At 40.4% G+C, this 25,901-nt stretch overlaps 1 protein-coding gene across 3 annotated transcripts in view; it reads left to right on the top strand.

Moving 5' to 3' along the window:
* The window catches only part of LOC115581986 (EGF-like repeat and discoidin I-like domain-containing protein 3), a 126,489-nt gene that overhangs the window by 9,849 nt on the left and 90,739 nt on the right, over nucleotides 1-25,901 (top strand). The window contains exon 2 of one of the 3 annotated variants that reach the window (XM_030417614.1): nucleotides 23,170-23,196. The exons of 1 other annotated variant lie outside the window; for it this stretch is intronic. In XM_030417614.1, the coding sequence (XP_030273474.1) occupies nucleotides 23,170-23,196 (27 nt within the window). Of the gene's footprint in view, nucleotides 1-23,166; nucleotides 23,197-25,901 lie in introns of all 3 variants that reach the window. One more of the 3 variants, XM_030417613.1, reaches the window with a different exon arrangement.

Below are 25,901 nucleotides of genomic sequence, written 5' to 3' on the forward strand. Positions count from 1 at the left end.
TAAGGTACAGGCATGACCCTGATGATTAGATTACTTTTTTCTACAAAATCTTCTTTTAGGGGCATATGAGGCAATCAAAGGCAAACTGGAGCCCTGATAGATCGAAACACCTGCAATCAAGTTCGTCGCACTCTGAGGCAGCAATAACAAGCGACAAGGCAGGCCATAGTCGGTCATTTCAGATGAGACTGATGATAGACCCTTTGGCAGGATAAGACGTTGCCATGCCAGTGACTATGTTTCAACATTTCTACATGTTTAACCGATGGATATTTTTAAGGAGACATCACGACCTACCTGAGGAGATAAGGCTTGCAGAATCAGTAACTTCTTTCAAGTCACTTCTTAAAACTCATTTTTATAGACTTGCCTTTTTGTGATGTTGTCTCCTTTTTACTTTTTAATCTTTAAGTTTTGAGTTTTAATTTATCATTTATTTATTTTTCACTTATGTTTATCTTCCCAGTGTTTGCTGCACTTTACTCCATTATGTATTTACTTAATGGCCTAAGATTCCTTATCTGTTTCTATTGTTCTAATATGAAATCTTTGTATTGCTCTTATTAATTTTAATTAACTATTAACTATTTCTATTCCATTCGTTTGCTCTACATTTTTCAATTGTAATTTCAATTGTGTTCCTTTTATTTGCTCTGCTTTGTTTGTCAAAGCACTTTGTAAACCTTGTTTTTAAAAGTGCTATATAAATAAAGTTATTATTATTATTATTGTCAAGTGTTTGTGGAGACCGAAAAAGGGTATTTTAAGACAAAACATGATCTTTTTTTAATCCCAGCTAAATTATTGTGCAGAACAGTACATTGCCAACATTTATTCAGGTGATGGGTTGCTGATAGACAAAGAGTGACAAAGAACAACACGATTGCTGGTCTATCTGACTCGTTGCCAGGACAAAATTCAACTTAATGCTGATGGGCATTGATGCAGTTTAACAATGGATCACTGGCCAACACGTCCTCGCACCTTAATGACTAAATAGGTCGGTTGTCTTCATCTCCCAAAATCACGTATATTTCTGTTCTGGAACAACATGATTGATGCAGCATAACTGCCACACATGTACTGGACATTTGTCTTGCTGTTGCAGTTTGGTTAGGTTTAGGCAACAACTGTACATGGTTACATTAGCTCTGTAACTTAAGTTAGAAGAACTCCGTTGACTGTTGACTTCTGGTTTTACACTAGAGATAAACTGTGATCTGATGAATGAAAGCAATTCCACTGACATCATTAATCATGTTGAACGTTGCTGTCTATTTTGCTTCTAAGGCAGCTAGTTTGACAGTATGGGCTCTGTATTATTCAACACTGTTTGTGGTATATGAAATATTTACTAGTGTGATCTTTCTAACCTGCCACTGCTGTTCTACGTAGGTGTGCTCCACTGCAGATGGAGGCAAAAACATACTGTATAAGTACACTGTGAGCTCTCTGCTTGTGAATCTTGCACTGTATCCCGTCAGGGCTGTGAGGTGCCTGACAAGGTAAATTAGGACCTGGAGAAGTTCAAAAGTTTGAATCACAGAGCGTTATTTTTAACCAGGTACAATGCCTTGAAGTGGAATCTCTGTGGTATCTCAACACCTCTCTCTTTCTTCCTCTCACACACACACACTCTACGAGTTATAATTATAACACATCAAACAGTGGTTCTTTGGTGGCTGCGGCAGCTGGGCGAGGATTTGGTTTGATGTCATGAATAAACTACCAGATAGTATTTGACTGCAGTGAGTGTTGGACGTGGTGCAGATGCTTACTTTGCAGATTCACGCTTGTCTTTTTGAGATGCTTGTGTGTTCAAATGCTGTCATGAATTATTCCTTGGTGTGTTAAGCGATATATGCCATCTCTGGCTTGAGTTTGCTTCCACAACTGAAGTGAACCTAGCATATTTCCCAGACAGAAAATAATCTCTCAAAAGTAGCTACAATACAATATTTTGATGTTCTTTAATCACCCATGACTGCATGTTATCACTCATAAGGCTTCTGCACGCTGAGCCTTGTGCGGCTCTTAGAGCACGTTGTGCCTGCTACATAGAATTCTCTGACCAAGGGGTAAGCAGGATGAAAAAATTCAATTAGTCAAGGCCTGCCCTTTTCAGAGCACACAATGCACAGCTTAGACCTGCGAGTGTGAAGTATGAGTCGAACAACTATCATGAACTATGTTTCATGCAATAGAGCAACAGCGCATTCCCTTTAACATTTTGCACTGGTTAAACGGGCAGAATGAAAGTACAAACCTGCAATACAGTTAGACAGTGTCAAGTGGCAAATGTTTAGGTGACTATTTGTTCCATATGGTCTCCATTAAAGTCAAACTACTGTACCTTGATTTAACTGAGCTTGTAGCTGCGATAAAGCTGTGATAAAGTGTGATATACTATAACTTTGCCAATTTCCAACCAGCTTATTATCACTTCAATGTTAGTAGTACTTTTGGGCAACAAAAAGTGATACAAAATGTCAGATTTTAGGGCTGTTGTATCAACTTCGGCTTGTACTTGCTGCATTTTTGAATATCTGCACCCATGTACACAAAGTGCATGGTCAGATAGATCAAGTGAGGGGCACCTCGCCAAACTCTGATCAAACTCTCTAACACTCATTTTGCATTTTATTGAAAGAGAAGGAGGTACATGCATTTCTTAACACTCCTTGATGAGTTATTTATCGGCTCCGGCCTTGATTGTCTATGATGAAAACAGGGTAAACATGTTAACTTTTTATTTGTACCTTGTCAGGCGCAATAATACGACGCGAGCTGCAGTTTAGGATGCTTGCTTGTTATTAAAAACTCGTCTCCTGGCTATGTGATAAAAGCTTATTTTTAGCAGGGTTACCTGCATTTAAAAAACCTGCACATACTTGAATGCTTTGTCCAATTGGTATAACATAGGCTGTACTACATTGCCTATTTTTCACCTAGATTTTCCAGAAACGTCTGGGAGTGATGTTTGGTGGTAGCTGTCATGTTGTTTTCTGTACTGTGAAAACACAGACTGAAAAAAAACTCTGATCACGCTGAAACGAAGCAGCGCTGATCAAATATGAGCCACGATCCTGTTCATTGTCTACTTCTTGCCTAAATTGTGTTCAAAAACATATTTTAGTGTGTTGTTTATCTGTAATATGTTATTGTTTCGTATTAGACATTTGTTCCATTGACCTACACTAATTCTCATCATATGTGAGTACACATTTTTACAAAAGTTTTCTCAAATTCAAAGAAACAGGCATAGTGAATATAAAATTAGATTCACATAAATGCTTTTTCTTGGGTTTACTTAAACTTATGATTGGTTATTTGAAGCCGTCTGTGTCCCCATGTCTCTTACATGCACTCACGCTAAAGCAGAGAAAGTAGTAATTTGCTGTACTACTGCATCCTTTGTGAATTCTGAATCAGAGGGTTGCTCCGTCACAGAGTGCATTTGTGTGGCATAATTTTCCTTTCATCCAAAATGCCACATGGAAAACATCGTGACAACAAGAGAGCTAATGAGGTAAACATTTAGCGAACAGGGTCACAAAGATGCCTTCATGTGCTGTTGAATATGCATCGTTCCTCTGAATTTGTGACACAGTTTTCAGATGGAATGCGCTTTCCCCTCGCCCCCTTTTTTCTTTCCTGGCTTGTTAATCTGCACTGGCGTCTTCCATCACCGGCACTTTTCTCTTCAGCGCTGACTGTGAAGATTCAGATGAGATGTGAGCGCCACTTCTTTATACATGTTTGATGAATCTTTTTATGCTGCTTCTGGGATAGAGGCGTGAATGTGGGAGATCTTGTCTGGAAAAAAGGTACAAAAGATGGGAGGTTTCCAAGTTTGTAATGAGGCTAGCAAGGCTCTCCTGGCTCTCGAGCAAACTAGGGCATCTGTAATGAGCGTGCAGAGAAATGAGGCGGTGGGGGGCAGAGAGGAGAGGGGGGGGGCATGTTGCAAACCTGAATTGAGCCACGAGCTTTAACATCAGCTGGCCAGTCAGTCGTACTGTTGCTCCCACTTAACTGGAGATGGATTTGACTATTACCCCTCCTCCTCTCAGACACACCAGTGTGTGATTTCCCAGAAACTCTCGGCTTGAATTTGAGCAGAGCACACGCAATATCACGTAAATTATTTGCCTAGATCTGTGATTTGTTCAACACCGCTTTGCACCGGCATGTACGTGAATGCAATTGCATTACATTTGCATGCCATACTGCTAAATGTGCGGTGAACGATATTAATAAGAGACGATCTTCTTCTGCATACATCACAGCCATGATCTGATAAATATCACACATGTCATCACAAGTGTCATGACTCTTTTTGTTTGATGCCATTATCAAAAATATTATTGTGAATCCAGTGAACTGTTAACCAAACCATACGAGCTGAGTCGACTCCTAATCAGCAAGAACCTGAAAGAGGATGGCTATAAATTATCATGCATTATGCTAATTAACACGATCCATCATAGGGCCTGGATGTTATGTTTCCTGCCAGTCTGTGATTAACAGCAACAACAACAGTTTGTTTTGGTGATTCATTTTTGATAACCACAGGATTGACACTGGCGGCTAGTGCAGGCTTTACAGTAAACTAAAGTTCACTAAGAATTCATAGGCATCTTGAAAACTTTTCTTTTTTTTATAAAAAACCCCTGTTGAATTTGTAGCAGGCGTGGCATCAGCGGGGCATACGCGCCTGGGCTAACCCATGTGTACAACTGGCCCGTCCTTAAAAATAACAGGAGAACCACAAATGAATAGACAACATTCATCAGGCTACCATCATGTGCGATGTCTGGACCAATCACAACAGGCCATTTTACATTCTAGGTCACATGCATACCACGGTATGGAACAATGTAGACAAGGAGGGACATTGAGCTGAAAAATTCCATCCTAACTTTGTTGTCTCTATATTGCTCTGAAAACAAATGAACCCTCAACCCAGAACAGTTATTGAGTTACCCGACTCCTCTGTGATTGTTTCTTTTTTCCTACTCTATTCTAGCAGTCAGCATTAAATGCAATATACAATTTGATTCAGGAAAACTTAAAGTCTGGCTCATTTCAAGTCCCAGGTTTACCTTTGTGTTTTCTGGGAGTGGATGCGTTTACTGGGAAAAAGGGAAAAAAAAATGGCATTCAAAATGTGGTGTCAAAAAAAAAGTTGCTCTCTCTCTTGTTAAAAGTCAGCCTCACTCACTCAATTGATCCCTCTCTACCTGCAAATCCCAATTTAGACAATAGTTATCGAGGAAGGTGATTCAAACAACATGGTGTTTCCTTCATTGTTCGAAATGAATGGATGTTCTGGTCTGCTCAATCCACAGCAAAATATAAATCTGACTGATAAGATACTGTTTAATGAACAATGTACCCAGGTGTGCCACTTATAAATATAAACTGCTGTGGGCAAATAATGAGCTGTCTCTGCTTTGAAAATGTTTTAGACAAAGAGTTAAAAAGTGTCACATTCAACCAGATGCAGCAGGTGCCCTCCACAGCGTGATATCATTTTGGTTTAATGAGACTGGAAACCTTCAAAAGAAGGCAAACAATATTATCATCTGTAATTAAAAAGTCAAGCCAAAATGACTTTGGCTTATCCAAAATTGAAACCCTGGCACTCTGCCTGTTGCATAGTTTGGGTTGGCCATGTTTTGCTTTTCATTCACACTGAAGATCCCAGAAGTCAACTCAGTATCCCTGCCAAACCCTATGGCAAATAAATAACTATGTAACAGTATTATCAGTGTTGTTATCATTATTAATTATCCCTAAATGCCAAGTAAGCCAAAAGCAAACACTGGCACAGCACTTAACTCGCATCTCAGCAGTTTTTATCAGTTCCTGTCGAGGCCATCACATAAATCACTTTGCAATGTAAGAACAGCTAAGGGCAGTCAGAGCTGTTACGGTCAGATTATTCATATTTTATTTGTCTGCAGTGTCGTGGGAGCATGCTGTACATAACAAAGAAAAATGCTCTGTGTTGTGTTGGTTGTGCAGGGTCAGGCCACCTGGGCTTTGTCTTGTGGATGTTGGGTGCACAAGAATGCCAAGTCTAATTTTTAACCACTAAGTGAATTTTGTATTGGTGATGCATGCAGTGAATAATTAAACCTGTCGCATCTATATGAGGCGGTGCTACTGCATCTGATCATGGTGATGTGGTATGAAACAGCATATCCAAACTTCACCATAGTTTAGGAAAGAATTTCACATTTGTATTCTTAGTGACTTCATATTTCATATTGTACATGAGTAACAGTTTCACCTCAGGAAAGTTGGAGTCCCTGGTCCCAGGAGGCTGCGAAATCCTATGAACCCAGCAGACCCTGTGCTGAGTGCATTATCGCTGCCCCTGGCCCATGATGAGGACAGGTATCGATCTTATCCTCAGACAAAAGCCCTCTGTGCACCTCTGCAGGGCTTAAAGGTGGCTGAGGCAGGATACACAGTAATGAGAGCAATAGAGGGCAGAATTGGGGACCAGCTTATTCCTAACAAGGATGGAGACCTTTACACTAAAGAAAAGAAAGAAGCTAGGTGGGCATTTCTTTTTTTTTCATTTGATTTTATTGAACTCCTTCCTTCAAGCATCTCTGTCCTTTCTTTCTCCAAGCACAGTTTAGGTCTTAACCACACCATGCACCATAGCCTTGATGGTCTTATCTGGAATTTAGGACTCCTGTGGGAATATATCTCAGCACAGAGTGTCTGAAAAGTAAACTTGGTTTACTACCAGTATGAAGTTAGAGGAGCAGCGGCGGTAGTCATAAACGATTCAAAGAATTTCTTTGAGAAAGTGGTTTGAGCCTTCTCTGACCTTAGGGGCTTCAATTCCTCTGGCTGGAAAGAAAGATCCCCCACTTCCTTGAGTGCAATGGTTGGAGGCTTTTGTGAAGCAAAAGCAGAAGTTGTTTTTATGCCAAGGACTCCAAAGAATAAATTTTTTGTGTACATGCCTTTTGAGGTGATGATTACATTGGGTGAAGCCTCTAGCCTCACAGTGACCAAAGCTCACCTACACCAGTTCCTGGCTATGACTGCTGTAGATTGTGGTTATGCATGCCCAGAGCATAGATCATCATGGAGGTGAAAAAGAGTTTGTTTTCTGCTCAGCAACAGATGAATGAGATCTTTTATAAAAAACAGTTACATTTCTATTCCGTACTACTGATGAGTTCATGCCTGCTAGAACCAGAAAATGCTGCAATTTGATGGTAAATCCTAGAAAAATGGATGGTGCTGGAATCTTAAAGATATGTTACTAAGGTGAATTGTGTGGTCTAGGTTGCCAGATGGAAATTTAAGAAGCGGTTTGCTTTATTTGGAAGTACACTTCACCACTTTCCTGCTGCGGAGATTGATACCACACCTATGTGTGCAAGGCAAATAAGAAGCTTGTGCCAGATGCCGACCGGCTCTGCACAAAGCATAGAGCCTGGAAACAGTGGGAAACCGCTTGTCTGGTTCTGTCCAGAGATAACAAAGATCTGCCTACCAGCATTTTCTAAATCTCACAAATTCACATGCATGCCTTGTTTGTTTTCACCGATACAAAAGCGATACACATAACTACAGCCCTCTTGCTTCCAATGTTTGTGCTAAACTAAGCGCACTCGCCAAGTTACCACTTATCCTTTGTTTGCCAACAAACAGTTTTTATTCCCTCTTGTAACTAATTATTGTATAATACAGTATACTGTGATATTGTTAATCTTTTGTGATATTTTCTGAGATGGTTATGGTTACGTGAAAATCTCCTACTGTAACCACCCTAATTGGAGGATACTCACAGCCAAAATTTATATTGGTTTCCTTAATTTTGCACCCTGTGGTCTCCAGACCCTGGTTTCAGGTCAGCAGTTGACAGCAGCTAGTCAATAGTTCACCAAAGTTCCTCAGGAGCTCTGCACAGATTGATTTTGCAGCCATGAGCAAAATTACTGATCGCTGCAATTCCATCCCTGGAAAATGACTTCAATCTGAAGTTTCCCTCTTGGAAATGCTGGTCAGACCGAGCTGGTAGATTTCAAACTGTTTGAAATGGGGAAACTGCTGGTTGGACCTTTATAAATACTAATGCTGGCCCATTCTGCCTCGCTTCCACTTGCTGTAGAAATCAGTTGAACTCATTGAGGGGAAAAGTTTAAAGGATTGCCCTCAGCATTTGACTGACTTCACAGGAGCACCTAAAGTTTCTCTCATCTTCAAAATGTCCCTGCAACGAAGACCTAGATCTCTTCTCTGTGGATTAGGTCCTCCCAAAAGCTTTTACAGAGTAGTGGCCAGCATTCTCTCTGTTATCACAACCCATTTCATGTGTTTGATGTGCTTCTTTTAAAAAATCTTGGTCTCTTATGTCTCTCTCCTCGCTGGCGCCTTTTAATTCCAGTCCACATTCCTGCATGTTCATGTTGTTCTGCTTTGTGAACAGTACGCTGCGGAGCTTGTGTTCAGCTCACTATGACCACACTGGTCTGTCTTTCTTCTCTTCCATAGATGTTTAGCATTTTCAGCACTCTCTAAACATCTCCTCTCTCTTCTTGCTTTCCACTCCCAGAGGCCGAGGCAAGCTTATTCCCTCTAGCTATTACATCCAATTAGGAGGAATGAGAGTTTCACCCCTCCTCCCTTTCTACACTAACAGCGTGGAATACAGTGGAATGAGTCAGGGCTTTCTCTTCCCTTCTTTGATGTGAACAAATTACACTTCAGATACAGTCTTGGCAAGGAAACAAAGATCCAGTTTACTCTTTCAAGTTTGGATTCCTTTGTTATTTGGTGAACACCATGATGCACAATGGAAAGAAGCGATCACTTGTCTTGGGTTGATGGCTTCTTTCATTTCAGCTGTTCTCCGTCAACCCAACAAATCATGGCTTAAAATTGGGTTTGAGTAATAACAGTACAAATTTATATATGTGCATACTGTATAACAGGTGGCAGACGATGATCATCACTAGGGCTGCCCCTCACTAAATATATATATATATATATATATATGTATATATATATATATATATATATATATATATATATATATATATATATATATATATATATGTGTATATATATGTATATGTGTGTATATATGTATATGTGTGTGTATATATATATATATGTATATGTGTGTGTATATATATATATATATATATATATATATATATATATATATACACACACATATACATATATATATATATATATACACACATATACATATATATATATATATATACACACACACATATACATATATACACACATATACATATATATATATATATATATATATATATATATATATATATATATAAACCAGTTACATTTCTATTTCTTACTGCTGATGAGTTCATGCCTTGCTAGGACCAGAAAGTGCTGCAATTTGATGGTAAATCCTAGAAAAATGGATGGTGCTGGAATCCTAAAGATATGTTACTAAGGTGAATTGTGTGGTCTAGGTTGCCAGATGGAAATTAAAGAAGCGGTTTGCTTTATTTGGAAGTACACTTAACCACTTTCCTGCTGCGAAGATTGATACCACACCTATGTGTGCAATACAAATAAGAAGCTTGTTCCAGATGCCGACCGGCTCTGCACAAAGCATATAGCCTGGAAACGGTGGGAAACCGCTTGTCTGGTTCTGTCCAGAGATAACAAAGATCTGCCTACCAGCATTTTCTAAATCTCACAAATTCACATGCATGCCTTGTTTGTTTTCATCGATACAAAAGCGATACACATAACTACAGCCCTCTTGCTATATATATATATACAGTCCATCCATAAAGTAAACATTCACTTTTTTCACATTCTGTAATGTTAAAGCCTTTTTACCCTCATCAATCTACATTCAGTCTACCATAATGACAAAGCAGAAACATAATTAGATTTTTCTTTTCATATTTATTCAAAAGGAATAAACTGAAATATCCCATTGACACAAATATTCACCCATTTCTCTTGATCATCTTTGAGATGTTCTTGCACCTTGACTGGAGTCCACCTGTGGTAAATTCAGTTGTTTGGACATTATTTGAAAAGGCACACACCTGTCTGTATAAAGTCTTGCAGCTGACCAGAGCAAAAACCGAGCCATGAGGTTCGAAGGAACTGCCTACAGAGCCCGGAGACAGGATTGTGTCGAAAAACAGATCTGGGGATGGCTACGGACACATTTCTGCTGCATTGATGATCCCCAAAAGCACAGTCACCTCTATAATTATCATATGGAAGAAGTGTGGAACAACCAGGACTCTTCCTAGAGCTGGCTGCCTGGCCAAACTGAGCAATTGGGGGATTTGGGCCTTGGTAAGTGAGGTGACCAAGAACCCGATGGTCACCCTGTCTGAGCTGTGCGGAGATGGGAGAAACTTGCTGAAATCTGTTACCTACCGAGGCGCTTCAGTTCAGTTCAAAGCAGGGCTGAGTCTAAGAACAGTATCAGAGATGACCTTTAAGGATATCGTCCTTTTGCAAAAACCATGACCTCCAGCAATTTAAAGGGATATTCCGGTGTAATTTTAATCCATGGTCTAAGTGACCGTGAAACTGTGTTAGACTCCCTCTCGAGAGATCAAGTTAGCAGACCGCTAATTTACGGAGTTTTCTCAACCTCAGAAACGACCGCACGACAACAATACACTGCAGTAAATGGATCCAAATATAAACCGCCACCAAAAAGCCACAAATAATGCTCAGAACAGCACCAAACTTCAGCAACAGTACAAATGGGGTCTCAGCACATAGTCTGGGGCATCTAATCGCCGCTATTTGTGGCTTTTTGGTGGCGGTTTATATTTGGATCCATTTACTGCTGTGTATTGTTGTCGTGCGGTCGTTTCTGAGGTTGATAAAACTCCGCAAATTAGCGGTCTGCTAACTTGATCTCTCGACAGGGAGTCTAACACAGTTTCACATTGATTTAGACCATGGATTAAACTTACACCGGAATATCCCTTTAAAGAGCACCAAAGTGCATAAAAGCTACGTGACCCATTTCAGCTTGGTCACAGTTGCTGTTGTTTTAACCAGCACTGATGAAAGAAATGTAGTTTTGTTTAATCTTTGTACCTCTAGTGTCGTGCATAATAGTGCATACCGTAGGTGTCAAGTACTGAGAAACTAAACCTTCTAAAACAGACGGCAGCTCTGGTAGGTTTTTGCATCAAGTGGATCCAAAGTCCGTGACAGCAGCTTGACGTGCCACGACTCATAAAGCTAGAGAACAGTTTAGTGTAACATCACATGTGCTTACGCATGATAAAAAGTGTTCCTGTGTCTCCTTTAGAGAACAGTTCTACAAAGGGAAAAATGAAAATGATCACCATTTCATTGAAAACTGCATACGGCTCTCTCCTTAAAGATAAGAAGAGGAGTTAACCTTTAGAGCTGCATCTCAGATAATTGAAGTGAACAGCGATTTGTGATCCGAAAGGGGCGTATAATTACCATGAAATTTCTGGAAACTGCTTGAGCAACACAATGGGGTTGTTGTGCTTTAACACTCCGGGAGCTTATTTTCTTTTGACTATTATTCGCAGACACACGTTCGTGGAACTTGACTTACATAATTACATAGATGATGGTGAAAGTCTTGATTTTGGCGTGAACTGTTCCTTTAAGACGGGGCAACCTTTCTACAAATCCATGCGATTGCTTCTTGGCTTGTACTGCTGCAGTCTGCTGTTTCTGCTTCCTTTTCTTTTTTCTTCTCTACCTCCCTCTACCCCTGTTCTGTTTTTTTCTGTCTTGGCCCTGTTGCTTTTATTAACCATATTTGCATATTCATTTGAATACACAGATCAAATAAGTATACATTTATTCCGGGCATACCTTCTCTGTATATATCCCATTTCGCTTTTGTTTTCTTTGCTGGTGGTTTAAATCTGACCACTTTTTCATATAACAGGTGTTATGAGATACTACAGACATTTCGTAACGTTTTGCAATAGCAGCAACGGTCTGTATGATGTGGGCTTCTTCCAAATGTCAATCTCCCATTAAAATCTTCTGGGATAATCTTTGACTTTAACAGATTCAAAACCCATCCATCTCACTTAAGTGTCACGTTTAAGACATTTATATGTCATCCACAATAGATTCTGTACAGTTTCTGCACAGTAGAACACATGGCAAACACATGCCTTAGAAAAAGATCATCTTTGCTGAAAAGGAGCACTTTCTGCACTGCCATGCACATCAGCCTCAGTGCCAAAGCATCTGGTTGTTGCTCATTAAACGGTGCACCAACCGTTATTCAGTTTGGAATTATTTCTGGAAGAATAGCAATAATTAATCTGTAAATGAACAGTTCTGTTTTTCAGACTGGGTGGAATGCAATAATCTTCTGTTTTCTCTCCATTGCCTGAGGAGTCTATCAAATCTCAGACTTTGTACACAGCTTCAATTACCAGCATCAGCAGTTGCGCTTAATCGACAATTGTCAGAGAAAAAAATTCTTTTCTCCTTCTGTATTTTCTTGACGGAGCCTCCTATAGGGTATGGACAATCAATACTGACCATAGCACTATAGAAAACACATTTTATTTGTTGACACTTTTTTTTGCAAACTGACAGCGAAGAGCATACTTATAAAAGAAAACATATCGATTGCATTTCAGAAACACAGTATGAATTAGGCCTTGGACATGTCTGCACATTGTATTGACCGCATTACATGACACCTCCTGTAAACCAGCGGTCCTCGAACTGGTGGGGGGGGGGGGCAGGGGGTCAAGAGCCACCGCTGGGGGAGCATGAATAACAGAGGAAAAATATGAAGTGAAACAAAAATGATTTATGTAGAGTAAGTAAACAAGACCGCTGATTTCCGTCGTGCTGACCTTTATTTCACTGAGATGCATTTTTATACCTCCCAATAATTGTTAAACATCGATGAACATTGCGGGGTTGGGGAGTGTGGTATTTTTTCGACTCCCAAGGAGGAAATGCCAGAAAAAAAATGAAGAACTACTACTGCAGACAGTCTGACCCAATGTGTTTTTCCTTTATGGTATGCTTGGAATAGCAATTTGATGCTCCATTTGACTGAACATCGCCTCGACAAGCAATCACATACAGTACAGTCTGTGGAATTATGGATTTTTAACTGTTTTATGCTTTCTTTCTTTCGACTCAGGCACACTTATCAAAGGAAAATGACTCTCAGATCCCTGCTGTGTTTCAGGCGAGATCAATATGTTTGATCAATATTGATGTCTTGGCTTCACAATGCAGTATGTGCATCACACAGGCTATTTTGTTTTTTTAACTTTTGTGAATATTTTACTGTTCTTTTTCATGGCTAGAAAAGACTCACAGTAAAAAAAAAAAAAAAGAAATATTGATTGAATCTCTCTAATCAGTGTCATTTTAGATTTACCTGCTAATTTGGGTCTCCGAAAGCTGACAGCCATCGACTGCTGAGCCCTGTTCCATCGTAACATTGTGGCTTTTCAAGGCCCACCATCACAGAGCATAAGACAAGTAGATCTGTCCCCTCAGAGTCGCTGTTAAAGTGGAGTTGCTGGTGACATGCGGGAGAATTTGTTGCAGAAGACGCCTGTAATTGTAATTCGTCTCCGTGTCCTCTTTATTTTCTCATTAAACCTGCCCAGTCAAGGCTAATTTATGCTCAACATTAGATACGCATACAGATCCAGACGGAGCCTTCTGTCCCTACTCTGCGTTCATTTTATGCATATTTCTGAACATGTTCTGAAATTTTTTCGGTGTAGTTCAAGGGAGACATGATCACAGAACAAGAGGAGGACGAGTTTTAAAAAGGAAGGAAAAGAAGGAAAAGTGGAGCTCCGTGCGAGACTGATTGGGCGCCCTCTGGTGGTTTTATTGGTTAACTTTCATGCCAGCATGATGGATGCCTTGAAGTATGTGGGCAGTGACGATGTATCATTTCAGGTATCTAATTACATGGTAAAGGGAGCATAAATAATCCTATAGGTGAACCCGAGACACTCACTTACACTGATGGCAGCTGTATTTCTTTTCCACTGGCTGCTGAGTTTGTCGCAATCACGACATCGTTACTTAGCATTTCTTAGCTTGCCCTCCGCGTTGTAGCTAGCCCGCTGTCTTTGTTTCGCGCTTCAACAGCTAAGTTACACTCGTGTGGTGTGTAGATGCAGACCCTTACTAATCCCGGCGCAGAGATGTATGTCAGCTGTAGATTAGACTTCCTTTGCTGTGGATGGGAGTTGGAGGTTGCCGTCAGAGCAGCGGTGGGAAACAGCGGTAACCACAGTGGTGCACTGATGAGCAAGTCCTGCGTTGAATTCAGGAACGCATCTGCTAGAATCTTGAAACACACATAACATCCATCACTGCCTTATTGAGCAGCGCCTGTATTCCAATAATCCACTGTGTTACCACTATATGAGGAAATACATCTATATAGCAAAAATACATTGTAAACCATAGTATAGTCATAGTATCTGTCAAAAAAGAATTGCAATAAGATTTTTTAATTTTATTGTATTACTAGCCTGTGAAGCAACTTTCATATATTGTCACTTAAATAGAATAGGTTGAAATGGCATGTAAAGCATCCATAGAAGCCAGATGACCTGTGAGGAAAAGAAATCCCAGATTTAGTCCTGGAGTGTGGTGTCACAGAGCCTCTCATTAATGGAAGACTTTACCCTGCACTTCTGCTCTACTGACAGAAAAGTACAATGAGGATGGATGGGTTATTTACTCACAGAGAGATGGTGTTTACTACTCGACTCGATATAAACGGGTATGCTACTGCACTTCCTGTCATTAGTTAGGAGAACATCAACAATGCCTGCCTAATTATTGTTGGTATTGTGTCTGTGAGTCATTTCACAGTTAGCCGCCCACTCCATAGCAAGATGATTTAATGTTAATAAGCCCTGCTATGATGGAACAAGCACTTTTAAGGGTGATGTTATGTGGGAGATAGATGTGCAGTGAGCATCTGCTTGGGGTTTGAGAGTGAGTGCGCGCGCGCGTGTGTGTGTGTGTGTGTGTGTGTGTGTGTGTGTGTGTGTGTGGGTAGGGGGGTACAAGGAAAGGTGATATCTGTAGTGCTAATGTAGCAGATGCAGACAGATTGCCATATGTGCTACAGTGCAACTAACTAAATCCTAATTTGCAACAAACCAGCTTTCAAGATTGTTTTTTTGGTCATTTTCTGTCAGAAAAAACAAATATGAGATGATGTTAAATTCTGACAATAGTCATTGCCAACTGGATTGAGTTCTGCATCTATCTTCAAGCAAATTAAAAGTCTCAAATTCACCAGTCTATTCTATTTTTCAACATATTCTGACCATGTAACATTAAAATGTGGTGAGTTTAAATGCTGATTTGCTGAACTTGTCAAATATTTCAATGTTAACTCTCAACTCAAATCACCTTTTTTCTTAGACTGTGACAATTTAAGTCACTATTCATGTGCAGCTGCCTGGCAAGTTGATGGTGGTAATGAATACTGCTCATTAATGGCTGGAAACACATGGAACATTTTAAACTGTGATTTGAGCCATGCAGTAATTAAATGCAGCCCCGTGGCAAATTAAACTGGTTTGTGTGATAATTTTATGGATCTGGTATTTTTTCAAACTACTGTCTCGTGATTAAAAACAACTCATATCTCCTACTCACTGCCAACTGCGTGAGAGAAACATGAAAACTCCCAACAAAAGTTTTACTGCTTGAGATGCATAACATGAGACACTTGACAGACACAAACAGGATTTGTCAGCCCCAGTGAGTGGTGTCTGGGCTGCCAGCATTAGCAGTGACAGCTGACTGTCACTCTTGATGCTACACTGCTAAATGGGAATACGATCCATTACCCGGATTGTTTTCGACTCTGTCTCGGGCCCGACTGGCCATGAAGGTAACAGCGATAAGCTTAACAGAGGCATCATTTTCAGATTTAGCTCAATATTTTTGTTGTCCCGCCATCATGGTTGAGGTTAGTTTGTTGTCTGAATTGTCCAAGTTGTTGATATCCATTATCCCTGAGCTAAGCTACTAACTGATAAAAATAAGATTGTTTTTAAAGATTTTATTTTACATGAAATAGACAGTTATTGCCAAATGCCTCAAGTACAGTAACACTAGCAGTCACAATATAACCTGCTACCATGGACTAATGTTGTCCATAAAGTCATTTATCTCAAAACCAGAAATGCACTCAGTCGAGCGCAAAACGCTGTCAACAATCTCCCTTAATTCAGTCAGACTTCATCCAATGTCAATCAGAGGGGAGATTTTGACCTAGTTAATCAATCACGGATGTCGTTGTTCTCATGCACAGATACAAGATATGTAAGTATGAAATGCTATGATGGGTCACCAGATATACTTGGGCAACCGTTAATATACCTGGGAGGACCGACCAAGTAAGATGTAGGTGTGGGAAACACTGCACAATGGTCTAGTTTATATCCCCAGAGATCTTAATCCACGCCAAAATCCGTCATCGTCCATTTGGATATACTTTAAATCCTCAATATCTCAAATGCACATTGGTGGTAGTCCTATGTGTTACCATACAGGGAATGAGAAATGACCCTAGAGATATATTAAAATGTGCTTGATCTGGATTCAAGTTGGGATCTGCATCAAATGCCTAGTCCGTCTAGTTAATACACCAGACTTTTCTCATCAAGATCCATGCATTATTCCCCGTGAATCTTGCGATGTTAGAGACATTGATAAGAATTTCCTCGATTGGTCCCATTATCTAGATCCGCACCAAAAGTTAATGGGGTCTATTCTGGGTCATGACCGATCCTCCATCCAGGTTTCATAGGAATCTGTTCTGTAGCTTTCATCTAATCTTGCTAACAAACTAACAAACCATGCAACAAACAGGGGTGAAAACATTGTGTCCTTGGTCCAAGAAACAAGAAGAAGAAGAAACTATTTCACTTTCGCTAATGTCCTCATAAATGTGGAGGGCAAGCTCTCATGCAGTAATCCTGTAATTGTCAGTAACCAAACATTAAAATGAAGTTCATCCAGTACCTTTCTAGCGTGCAAAACATCCACTGGGTCAATACCATTAAACAGACCATCATGAAAAAGTCCTTGGCTCCCACGACTGTACAACAGACTGCCTTTCTAGCTACAGTGTTTGCAATCATTGTGTTAACCTCTCACCCAGACAAATATGGATACATCAAAACAGTACTTTCATCTTTATGAAAGCATTACAGGGTTACGGGGTTAATGCTAACGCTAAGGAAACAACACTCAAAAGGCAGAGAAAGTATTTCGTGCAGCATCATCCCACTTGAAACAGTCCAGACGATTTTACCTCATCACATTACACCTAATGGACAGTTGCCAACAGAATTGACTTTTGATTTCTTGAAATTATACATATTTTTAATGAACATTTTCAAAGCAAGCGCCTAACCTCACATCTACAAACAGTGTTGTATTAACCTTTAAAATACCACCATTGCTCTTTTAAATACTCACACTAGCTACTGTATCTCATCATTCGGCATTGCAGTCATATACTTTAGGTGTTTAAGGCCGGTGACAAATATTCTACCAAATCTTTGTACTCCAAACCTTTTGTGATCACGACAGGTGATGTTGAGAGAAAAGTAAGCATTTCTTGTCTGTTTTCACTGGAGGCAAAATCACTTACTCTCACGTTATTTGCTCACAGCTGTGAGGAATTAAATGAAGGGATAAGCTTTCCCTTGTTTGAATTTGAAGAGAAAAAAAACGAACGTGACTACTGAATGCTATATTGTGATGTGTATGTCTCTCATGTAAGACAAAACACTTCCTGCTCTTTGATTTTTTGCTTTACTAATTCTCTATTCTACAAGTGTGATCCTTGTACCACATATATCATCATTCTATCAGTTAAAGTCATTTACTAATAGGATGACATCGCTGTAGATGTGTCTTGTGCCTGAGGGGGTTTCTTCTGACTTTTCTCTCACCCTCTCTGACTCCATCTCTAGGCATCTGTCAGCTTGTGACTCTGTGATCACATGGTCTATCAGAGGTGATCCAAATGCATTTCACACATTCAGATTCCCTCTTGGCACCTCATTTATATACTGTGTATCACAGCTACCATCTAGCCCGAAGATCTCTAAAGCACTGGTGATGCATTAACAAAAATCTTGTCATTCATTTGGTCTCATAAAGCCATTTGAAGGTGCAATGTGTGGCATGTCAAATATGTTAGTAACGACCTGATGTGGCTAATGAGGCCAGTGTCAGGTATTGATGTGTCAGTTCAGTGTCCCTGCTGATATTCACTGTGAGGTGGTTATCGTTGGTATAAATTGTCTCTCGTGTGTTTAATGCACAGGAAAAAGCTGTTGCAGGTCCGTTTCACCTTGTCTCAGAAATAACACCTCTAAAGATGCAGTGTTATCAAGGGTAAAGGACGATGATGCACTTTTGCCGTCAGTTCTGACATCCAACCATTTCTGCTTATTTTCGCCTCTTTCTGTCGGCAGGGCTCACCGCTGTGACAACCCACTTAATACATGTTCACTTACTTGTCTTACCTGAACTGGCTACAACCTCAGCAAGTAGCAACTCTCCTCGACTCGAAAATTGGATGAGTGAACTCAGTTATACGCATTTTTGGATTCATATAGTAATTTGGCACTCACTGTTGATGTGGTTGCAGTCCATTTCACATCCACTGTAACTGTTAAAAGCAGCCTGTGCAGGGTTGGATTAGATGTTTTAAATGATTATTATCTGTTTTTATACCATTATACTGTTGATATACTATACTGAGTGTGTGCATGTTAAAAAAAGGACTTGCTCTCAAAGGACATGCTTGGTCACCAACCCCTATTTAGAGAAAATAACATTGTCTGGTAACACATCAGAAATAAATGGTAAAGTTAGAGTACATTAAACTATAATTAACAGGTATAGCACCCTTAACAGGCGATTAAATGCTTTATGTTTGACACGTAAATTAGTTTAGCACAGCTGCTCTGGTGTTGTTGTGGTACTGGGTTTATGAGCTGGCCAATCAGAGCAGACTAGGTATTGTGTGTTAACAAAAACCATAATAACTAAACTAAAGTTTAACCTTGTGTTAATGATGGTTATCATGAAGTGTTACCTTTTATTGCAATATGCATGTAATTTTGTTCAAAGAAAGTCGCTTGTGAATATATTCCCACAATGCAAGCCTGTCATGTTTCATAGATTTATGTCTACATATTAATTTGTCTAATTTGATATGCAGTATGCACGTGGATCCTCCTATATATCAATCTATCTATATGTGTGTGTGTGTGTGTGTGTGGTATGGGTTTTGTGTTTGTTCAACCTGTGCGCCGGCCACTCTATCTCCCCTGAACACCTTGAGGTCATATCAGCCCTGTGCCGGACAGGCTGGTTGGTTCCCATTTAGATTATGGATGGTTATTGCTGCCTCCCGGCTGTCAGTCAGATTAAACCAATATGTCCCGGGATGAAGGCTCATCGTACAACAGAGAGGACCCTCTTCCACGGAGGAGGAGGGGCAATTTGAATAAGTCATCTCCACAATGTTACATGTTTTACAAATGCATTAGTGCAGTCTCACGATTTATACATGCGCCAGTTGTTTGCTGCATCCAGTGGAACAATATGTTCGATAATGTCCTTGTCTGTCCTCCCGCTTATCTGCAGTATATATCTGTTTATTAAAATAGCATAAGAACTATGACCACAATAATTGCATTGTCTTTGACTTTTTTACAATCCCATGTAACCTGTCCAGTCAATAATATAAACCTGTATGTTGTTGATCAGCAGAATAGTTGTGTTGCTAAATAATTGATAATATTAATGTAGCCTTTTGCTGTTATGTATGCATACAGCTCTAATCTGAAGATGGAGTTTAGTTTTCACCACTTAGATAAGACATAATGGACAAACAAATTGCGCAGTGTTGATATGGCAGCGTTTTTTGAGCCACACTGTAGGTAGCAAGCACACTCAAGTGCTGTTTAGAGATTCATTATATACAGTAACTGTTTATGGCCCCACTGCTGAGGGAAATCCGCTAGTCGTCTGGAAAAGCAAATTGAAAGATGTAAGATTTACAGGAATTTATAAATGGAAACATTTCAATGTTCAAAGAAAGTTTTGTGTTGCCAAGATGTGACTTTTTCTGTCTCTGTTACTGAGTGTAAGTATCAGCATAGTACCACTTTCCTGCTATCCTAGCAATTTGCTATTTGATGCTTGTCTTTCCTCCTTCTCTGGCAGCTTTGTTACAATATTAAAAGCTTTTTCTACCAGAATATTTGGAGAACAGCAGGACGAGACAGACACAAGACTGTTCCAAGACTATTTAGAATAACAATTAACTAACAATACCAATAGCTAAACTAGAGTTGCACTCAGTAGAGTGCATAACTCCACTAAAGCCCAACAGTCCCATATAATTCAGTCAAGCCTAATTCAGTATCAAACTTGATAGCACTGTATTGCTCTTAATTGTAAACCAACCCTTACTGCTTAACCACAACTTAAGATCCTCACATCTGGGACATGCAGCAAATTGCACTCAATAATGAGACCAGCCATCTAAATATGCCTGATTATTTTTTCCATGCCTTTTCCCTGAGAAAATGTGGAAAATGGCCTGTAGTTCTTTATGTTCTGTAGATTTTGTGCGATCCTGCTGACAAACCAACCAACCAATAAACAGACAGGGGTGAACACATAACCTCGTCATGAAAAACCTTCAGAATACCCGCCTTTAAACTCAGCTCTGGCCCCTGTGGTCATCCAAAAACTACACACTCCTGTTTTATTATCTGGATAAGAACAGGCAGCTGAAACTGCTCGGTTAAGGTTATAGAGACAACACGTCAAGGGGCGTGAAGGGGCATGAACCGTGCTCATGTGTCAGAGCCACACACCTCGTTGACCCAATGGGTGACTTCTTCCTTTGGAGGATTTGCTTGCAACGATATCACATTTCTCGTCAGGAAGTGTCTCGCAGAGGTCTGCCAACATCCCTGATTTGCTGCACATCACGTTATATCATTGAGATCGCGCCTGTTTTTATCAGAAGCTGTGCAACAGAGATTTTCTCAATGTGGGTGACCGACTGAGGAATTGCAAGTGTGCTGTTTGACTGTTGCAGTAGAGGCAAACACTCCTCTCAACTCGTAATCCGATCATTAAATAGGGAGTACGTTTTCTCTTGTCAGACAGTAATAGATAAATGGTGATGTTCATTTTCCATGGGAAATAAAAACCATCTGATGCAACCCACGTGAGCTGTTCCGACTCATCTACTGTATATGGAACACTAACAACTGAAGAAATACATTCTGCCAGCCCAGTGCATTGTACAACTAACAGTGTTTTATGTGCTGTTATGATTCAACACTTCAGCGGTTGGATGAACAAATAAAAAACAAAAATACATACTTTTATGTATTTCTATCTTCTCAGCATGTGTATTTATGTGTGGGTGTGAATAGTTGCCTGCACTCCCACTCTCCTTTTCGTTTTTCATTGTGTGTGTGCACATTATATAAACTGTCTGTGGGCTTGCATGTGCCTGATGGGGAGAGAGGAAAGGAAATGGCAGAAGGAGAACCCACTACATTAAGTAAGGCATTCAATGTGCTTGGTTTTGGGATCCCGTGTGCATGAGAAAACAAACAAAAAAGAAGGGGGGGGGGGCCTCTGCTTCCAAACAGCTGAGTAGCTGTGAAGCTGCTTGGCTCTGGCTCTCTGGACTTTTATTTCAGCTTTCGCTCACATTTAAAGCAGTGTTAAAGGCTGCAGTTCGCTCTTTTATTCTGTTTATCACAATGGCGTCTAAGTGAATCACTTTCCCCCTTTCGGTTTTGCAGATGCGGAGAAAAGATTCACGGCTGCTGTCTGAGTAGGAATGATTTATTCCGGGGGCGTCCCAAGTTTGTCAAAACAGTAAACTCTGCTTGTCATTTCGCAGATACTAAACACTGACCCCCCCAGAATACGGTACCACATAAAATTAGATTGCCTATATCAAAGTTTTTAAAACCCCTTTGAGAGCACTTTGAGAAGTGATTTTATTGCCACATCCAGAAAAACACCACGGGGAATGCAAACTGACAGAGCACTGATGTTTGGTTCGTGAAGAGAGGAAAAAAATCAACTTGTGCGTGCCTTGGAAATGAGACTCGATTGGCTTTTTTCTGATATACTTTTGGATGCATTTGCTGCAGCATGATATGCCGCCATTCATAACTGTCTAAATGTCTCTTTAACCCTCTCCGTATGCTAATGCCTGATTAGTATTCAACACCGTGGATGAAAACGTGTACATGACATTGAATCATACTTCAATTAAGTTAGCTCTTTGGTCGGCTGTATCATTAGCTATTGAGAAATAACAGGCGTGCATAGTTGATAAGGTCTTCAGAGCATCCAAACCCCCCAAACATCCATGCCCATCCATCCCTCTATTGAACCCTTCCAAGGGAATCGTTTCATCATGTAACGCATTAATGATCATCCCCAACGGTGATGACAATCTTATTTATCATCCCATGCATGCACGCAATGCCCTTGGTTCTGTGCCTCTGTAGCTGTGTCCAGCTTTCAGGGCCCATTTTCAGAGCAATTTCACGAGTGATGATGGAGACAGAGGATTGCAGTAATGATGGTAGACGGGCCAAATCTCAGCCACAGAGCCGGACTGGGGCTTAGTAGCCAGGGATGAAGCAAACAAGTATGTATGCCACAGGGGCTAATCCTACACTGGTCCAGAATGATGAACACGTATTAGTTAAAGGCCACCGACCAGGACGGGGCATTGTAGGAGTGTCTGAATGGGGGGATGGGCTGCGACACAGTGCCAGCTTCTGTGGCAGCAGTGTGGAGCATCTCTGCTGGCGGGGGTGTTGTTACCTACAGGTAGCAGGTGTGTCTGGCTTCACATAATGCACGCTCCTTTGGATTACATGTCAAATGTTGGTGCGCATATGGTGGCGCGGGGTGCAATTAATGCTGCGGTTGAATCAGCAGCGCTACGTGCAGCTGCAGCGGTGAAGACTGTGACACGGTTCTGAAATAAAGCTAATATAATTTCTCTCTCTCTCGCTCCCCCCCCCCCCCTCCTTCTTTTTCTCCTCCTCGTCCCAACAGCAGCAGATGGTGAGGAACCAACTTCAGCAGGTGGGAAATTTTTATGCTTGGTAACGTGATTTCCCTTCGTGTGTGCGTGTGTGCTTGTGTTTGTGTGCGTGTGTGTGAGCATGCCAGTATGCAAGATTAAGGGTGGGGGAGAGCTCTTCCAGTTTCTAAATCTTGGCCAAGCCTCTTCCTTCCCTCATCGCCACGGACTCTTAATTCCTGTATCGACTCAACGATCATGCCTGGTCAGCGGCACTCATGATTATATCATTTTGTAGCTCGGTTCATAAGGCAGTCCTCGCGTAATAGCGTAACGGAAGTGAAATACCTCTCGTCTTTGTCTGGCACAGATTTTTGAGATTGTTTTTTTTTTTTTTTTTTTTTTTCAGAGCCTCACATTCCAATTCAGTCCAGTGATTGCTTCAGCTTGATTGCTCTTCAGCGCAAGTGGAATTTTCTGAACACCTGCGCGTTAAGCGTAATTTCTTGAGCTGTTTAAGTTGTTCATTTGTTTTTAAATCTCTCCAACTGACTTTATAATCCATTAACCTAAAAGTAGCATTAATACAGAGCAATTTCTATATCTCAGAGCCTTACTGCCTTTGATCTAAAGTCGCGTATTTGCATGCGTGAATGCTTGCCATTAGCATCAATCCGAATGTGCAGCGTATCGCATCCCCAAGGAGTGCGCCAAGTGTGTTTTGCGCTGCTTTTATTTTATGCAATGCGAGAGGCGGTAATGACCTGCGAATTATCACACAGACGGTTCTCCTTAAAACCATCTTCCTCATGGAAACCATATTTGATATTCGCAGGTACCACTCCTCATTATTGAAAGAGCTAATGTAACGAGAGTTCATTACAAAAGCAAGACCACAGAGGACAACAGTAAACAAGAACCTGATTTATCTTCATCAGCGATATAATTAAAATGTCACTTCACATCCTGGGGAAGTACTGCAACTGAATACAAACTTCCTCGTTCTAAGTGCATCCTCAGCGTCTAATTGTCTTTGTATGCGTTTCTCTCATTAATATTAATGGCTGCTTGTTTATGGGAGATCAAATGGGTTAAAACAGGACTGATTTATTTAGATAAGACATAATGTCCCAGAAATTGCTGCGGCGCTGAGCTCGGTGTCATCTCAGGCTCTTATCAGCAAGTCAGACGGCAAGTATGTATACACATGTATACGTGCGTGCATCCACACACGAGCACATAATCTGAATATTAATTTAGCTCTGGTTTAACTTTAAAAAGAAACCTATTCAGTTGAACCAAAAGTGAAGTTTGTGAAGTTTAATATCACACACACAAAAAAATTTACTGAATTACAAATGCTCTTTTAAAAACCCACAGTGAAATGTCAACTTTGAAGCGAAAAGACAGAACGCACGATTCAGATTTAATCATCCGGTGGCATAAATGTCACACAATAGTCAGATTATGGAGCTTAAAATTCTCCAAGATGACATATGGGAGCGGTGTTTAATGACTGTTGCAGACAATACAGGACAGTACGTACAGTATGTCACCCCTGTTTAAAGAATAACACGAATGCCAACTGTGCACACACTGTAAGTCATTTACAGGTATTTGTGTAATTATTCAGTCTAAATCTATTTCTGTTTGCTGCTACCAAAAATAACTGCAGTAAATCCCGTTAGCGAAGCTCCGTTCTTCCTCTTTACTGAACACATTTCAGATAACAGCGCGAAAGGCAAAACAGCACAAGAGCAAATTATCTAATCTGGAAATGACCCGAATTAGGTGTGACTTGCGACCACTGACCTGGAACTGGACTTAGAGAGAAAATAGGACAGAGCGACGCCAAGGACCAAATCACTCATGACAGCTTTGAAGAATTTACCATATCAGCTGCCACTTCACAGCTGCCATATCTTTAATCTACATATTCACACCCTTTTGTCTGCGCACACACACGCGTTTGTCCTGCATTTCTGTCGCTACAGTGTGCCTCTGTGTCTTTTGTCCGTGCACACTGGACCACCACCTATACGGCGTCCGAAGCTGCTATTATTTGAGAGTTGGAGAGGGAAAAAAAAATTGCCAAGTGTGCTGAACGCGACAGGATGTAGAATTTCATTTCGTACCTCGCCCCGACAGAGTAATAAAGTGAGGAAATTGGCTACACTTTATCTGCAGTGTAAGACATGGGAATCTGTCTTTGCATCTCGGGAAGTCTGTTCATATTGTAAGAAATGAAAAATTCTTTGAGTTCAGAAAAAAGGAAATACAAAGGACAATGTCTTGCTGTACCTTCACTTTCTGCTGCTAGAACTCCCACAAAGAAGTAGCAGATAACTGCACCGAATCCTATACTGAATAACGATACTATGTGTGTATGAGTGAGCATCTCCTTGTTTACTTTGAGAGTGTAGCGGGAGACTTTCATTTTGATGTTGCACATTAATGACTTACATTGCTTACCTCTTTTTATTAATTCATGAATGTGATCTTGAATGTCAACTTGTTAAGTGAGCATCTTTTCTTAATTGAGTCTGATTTGTTGCACACACACGGATATGCTCCTTAAAAGTACAGGCACATCTTTTTTCTCTCGTTTTTTTTTTTTTTTTATAAGCAAGAAGTGATCTTAATGGGCGCGGGTCTCTCATGATGAATCAAGAGACGCGACTGCTAAAGTAGCCACATTAAGAAACATGTTCCTCTTCAGCATCCATCCTCTCAAAAGTGTCTTTCAGCTCTTAGTTCTACCAGTACA

The sequence above is a fragment of the Sparus aurata genome, chromosome 5 (assembly GCF_900880675.1).
Source record: "Sparus aurata chromosome 5, fSpaAur1.1, whole genome shotgun sequence".
Lineage (NCBI taxonomy): Eukaryota > Metazoa > Chordata > Actinopteri > Spariformes > Sparidae > Sparus > Sparus aurata.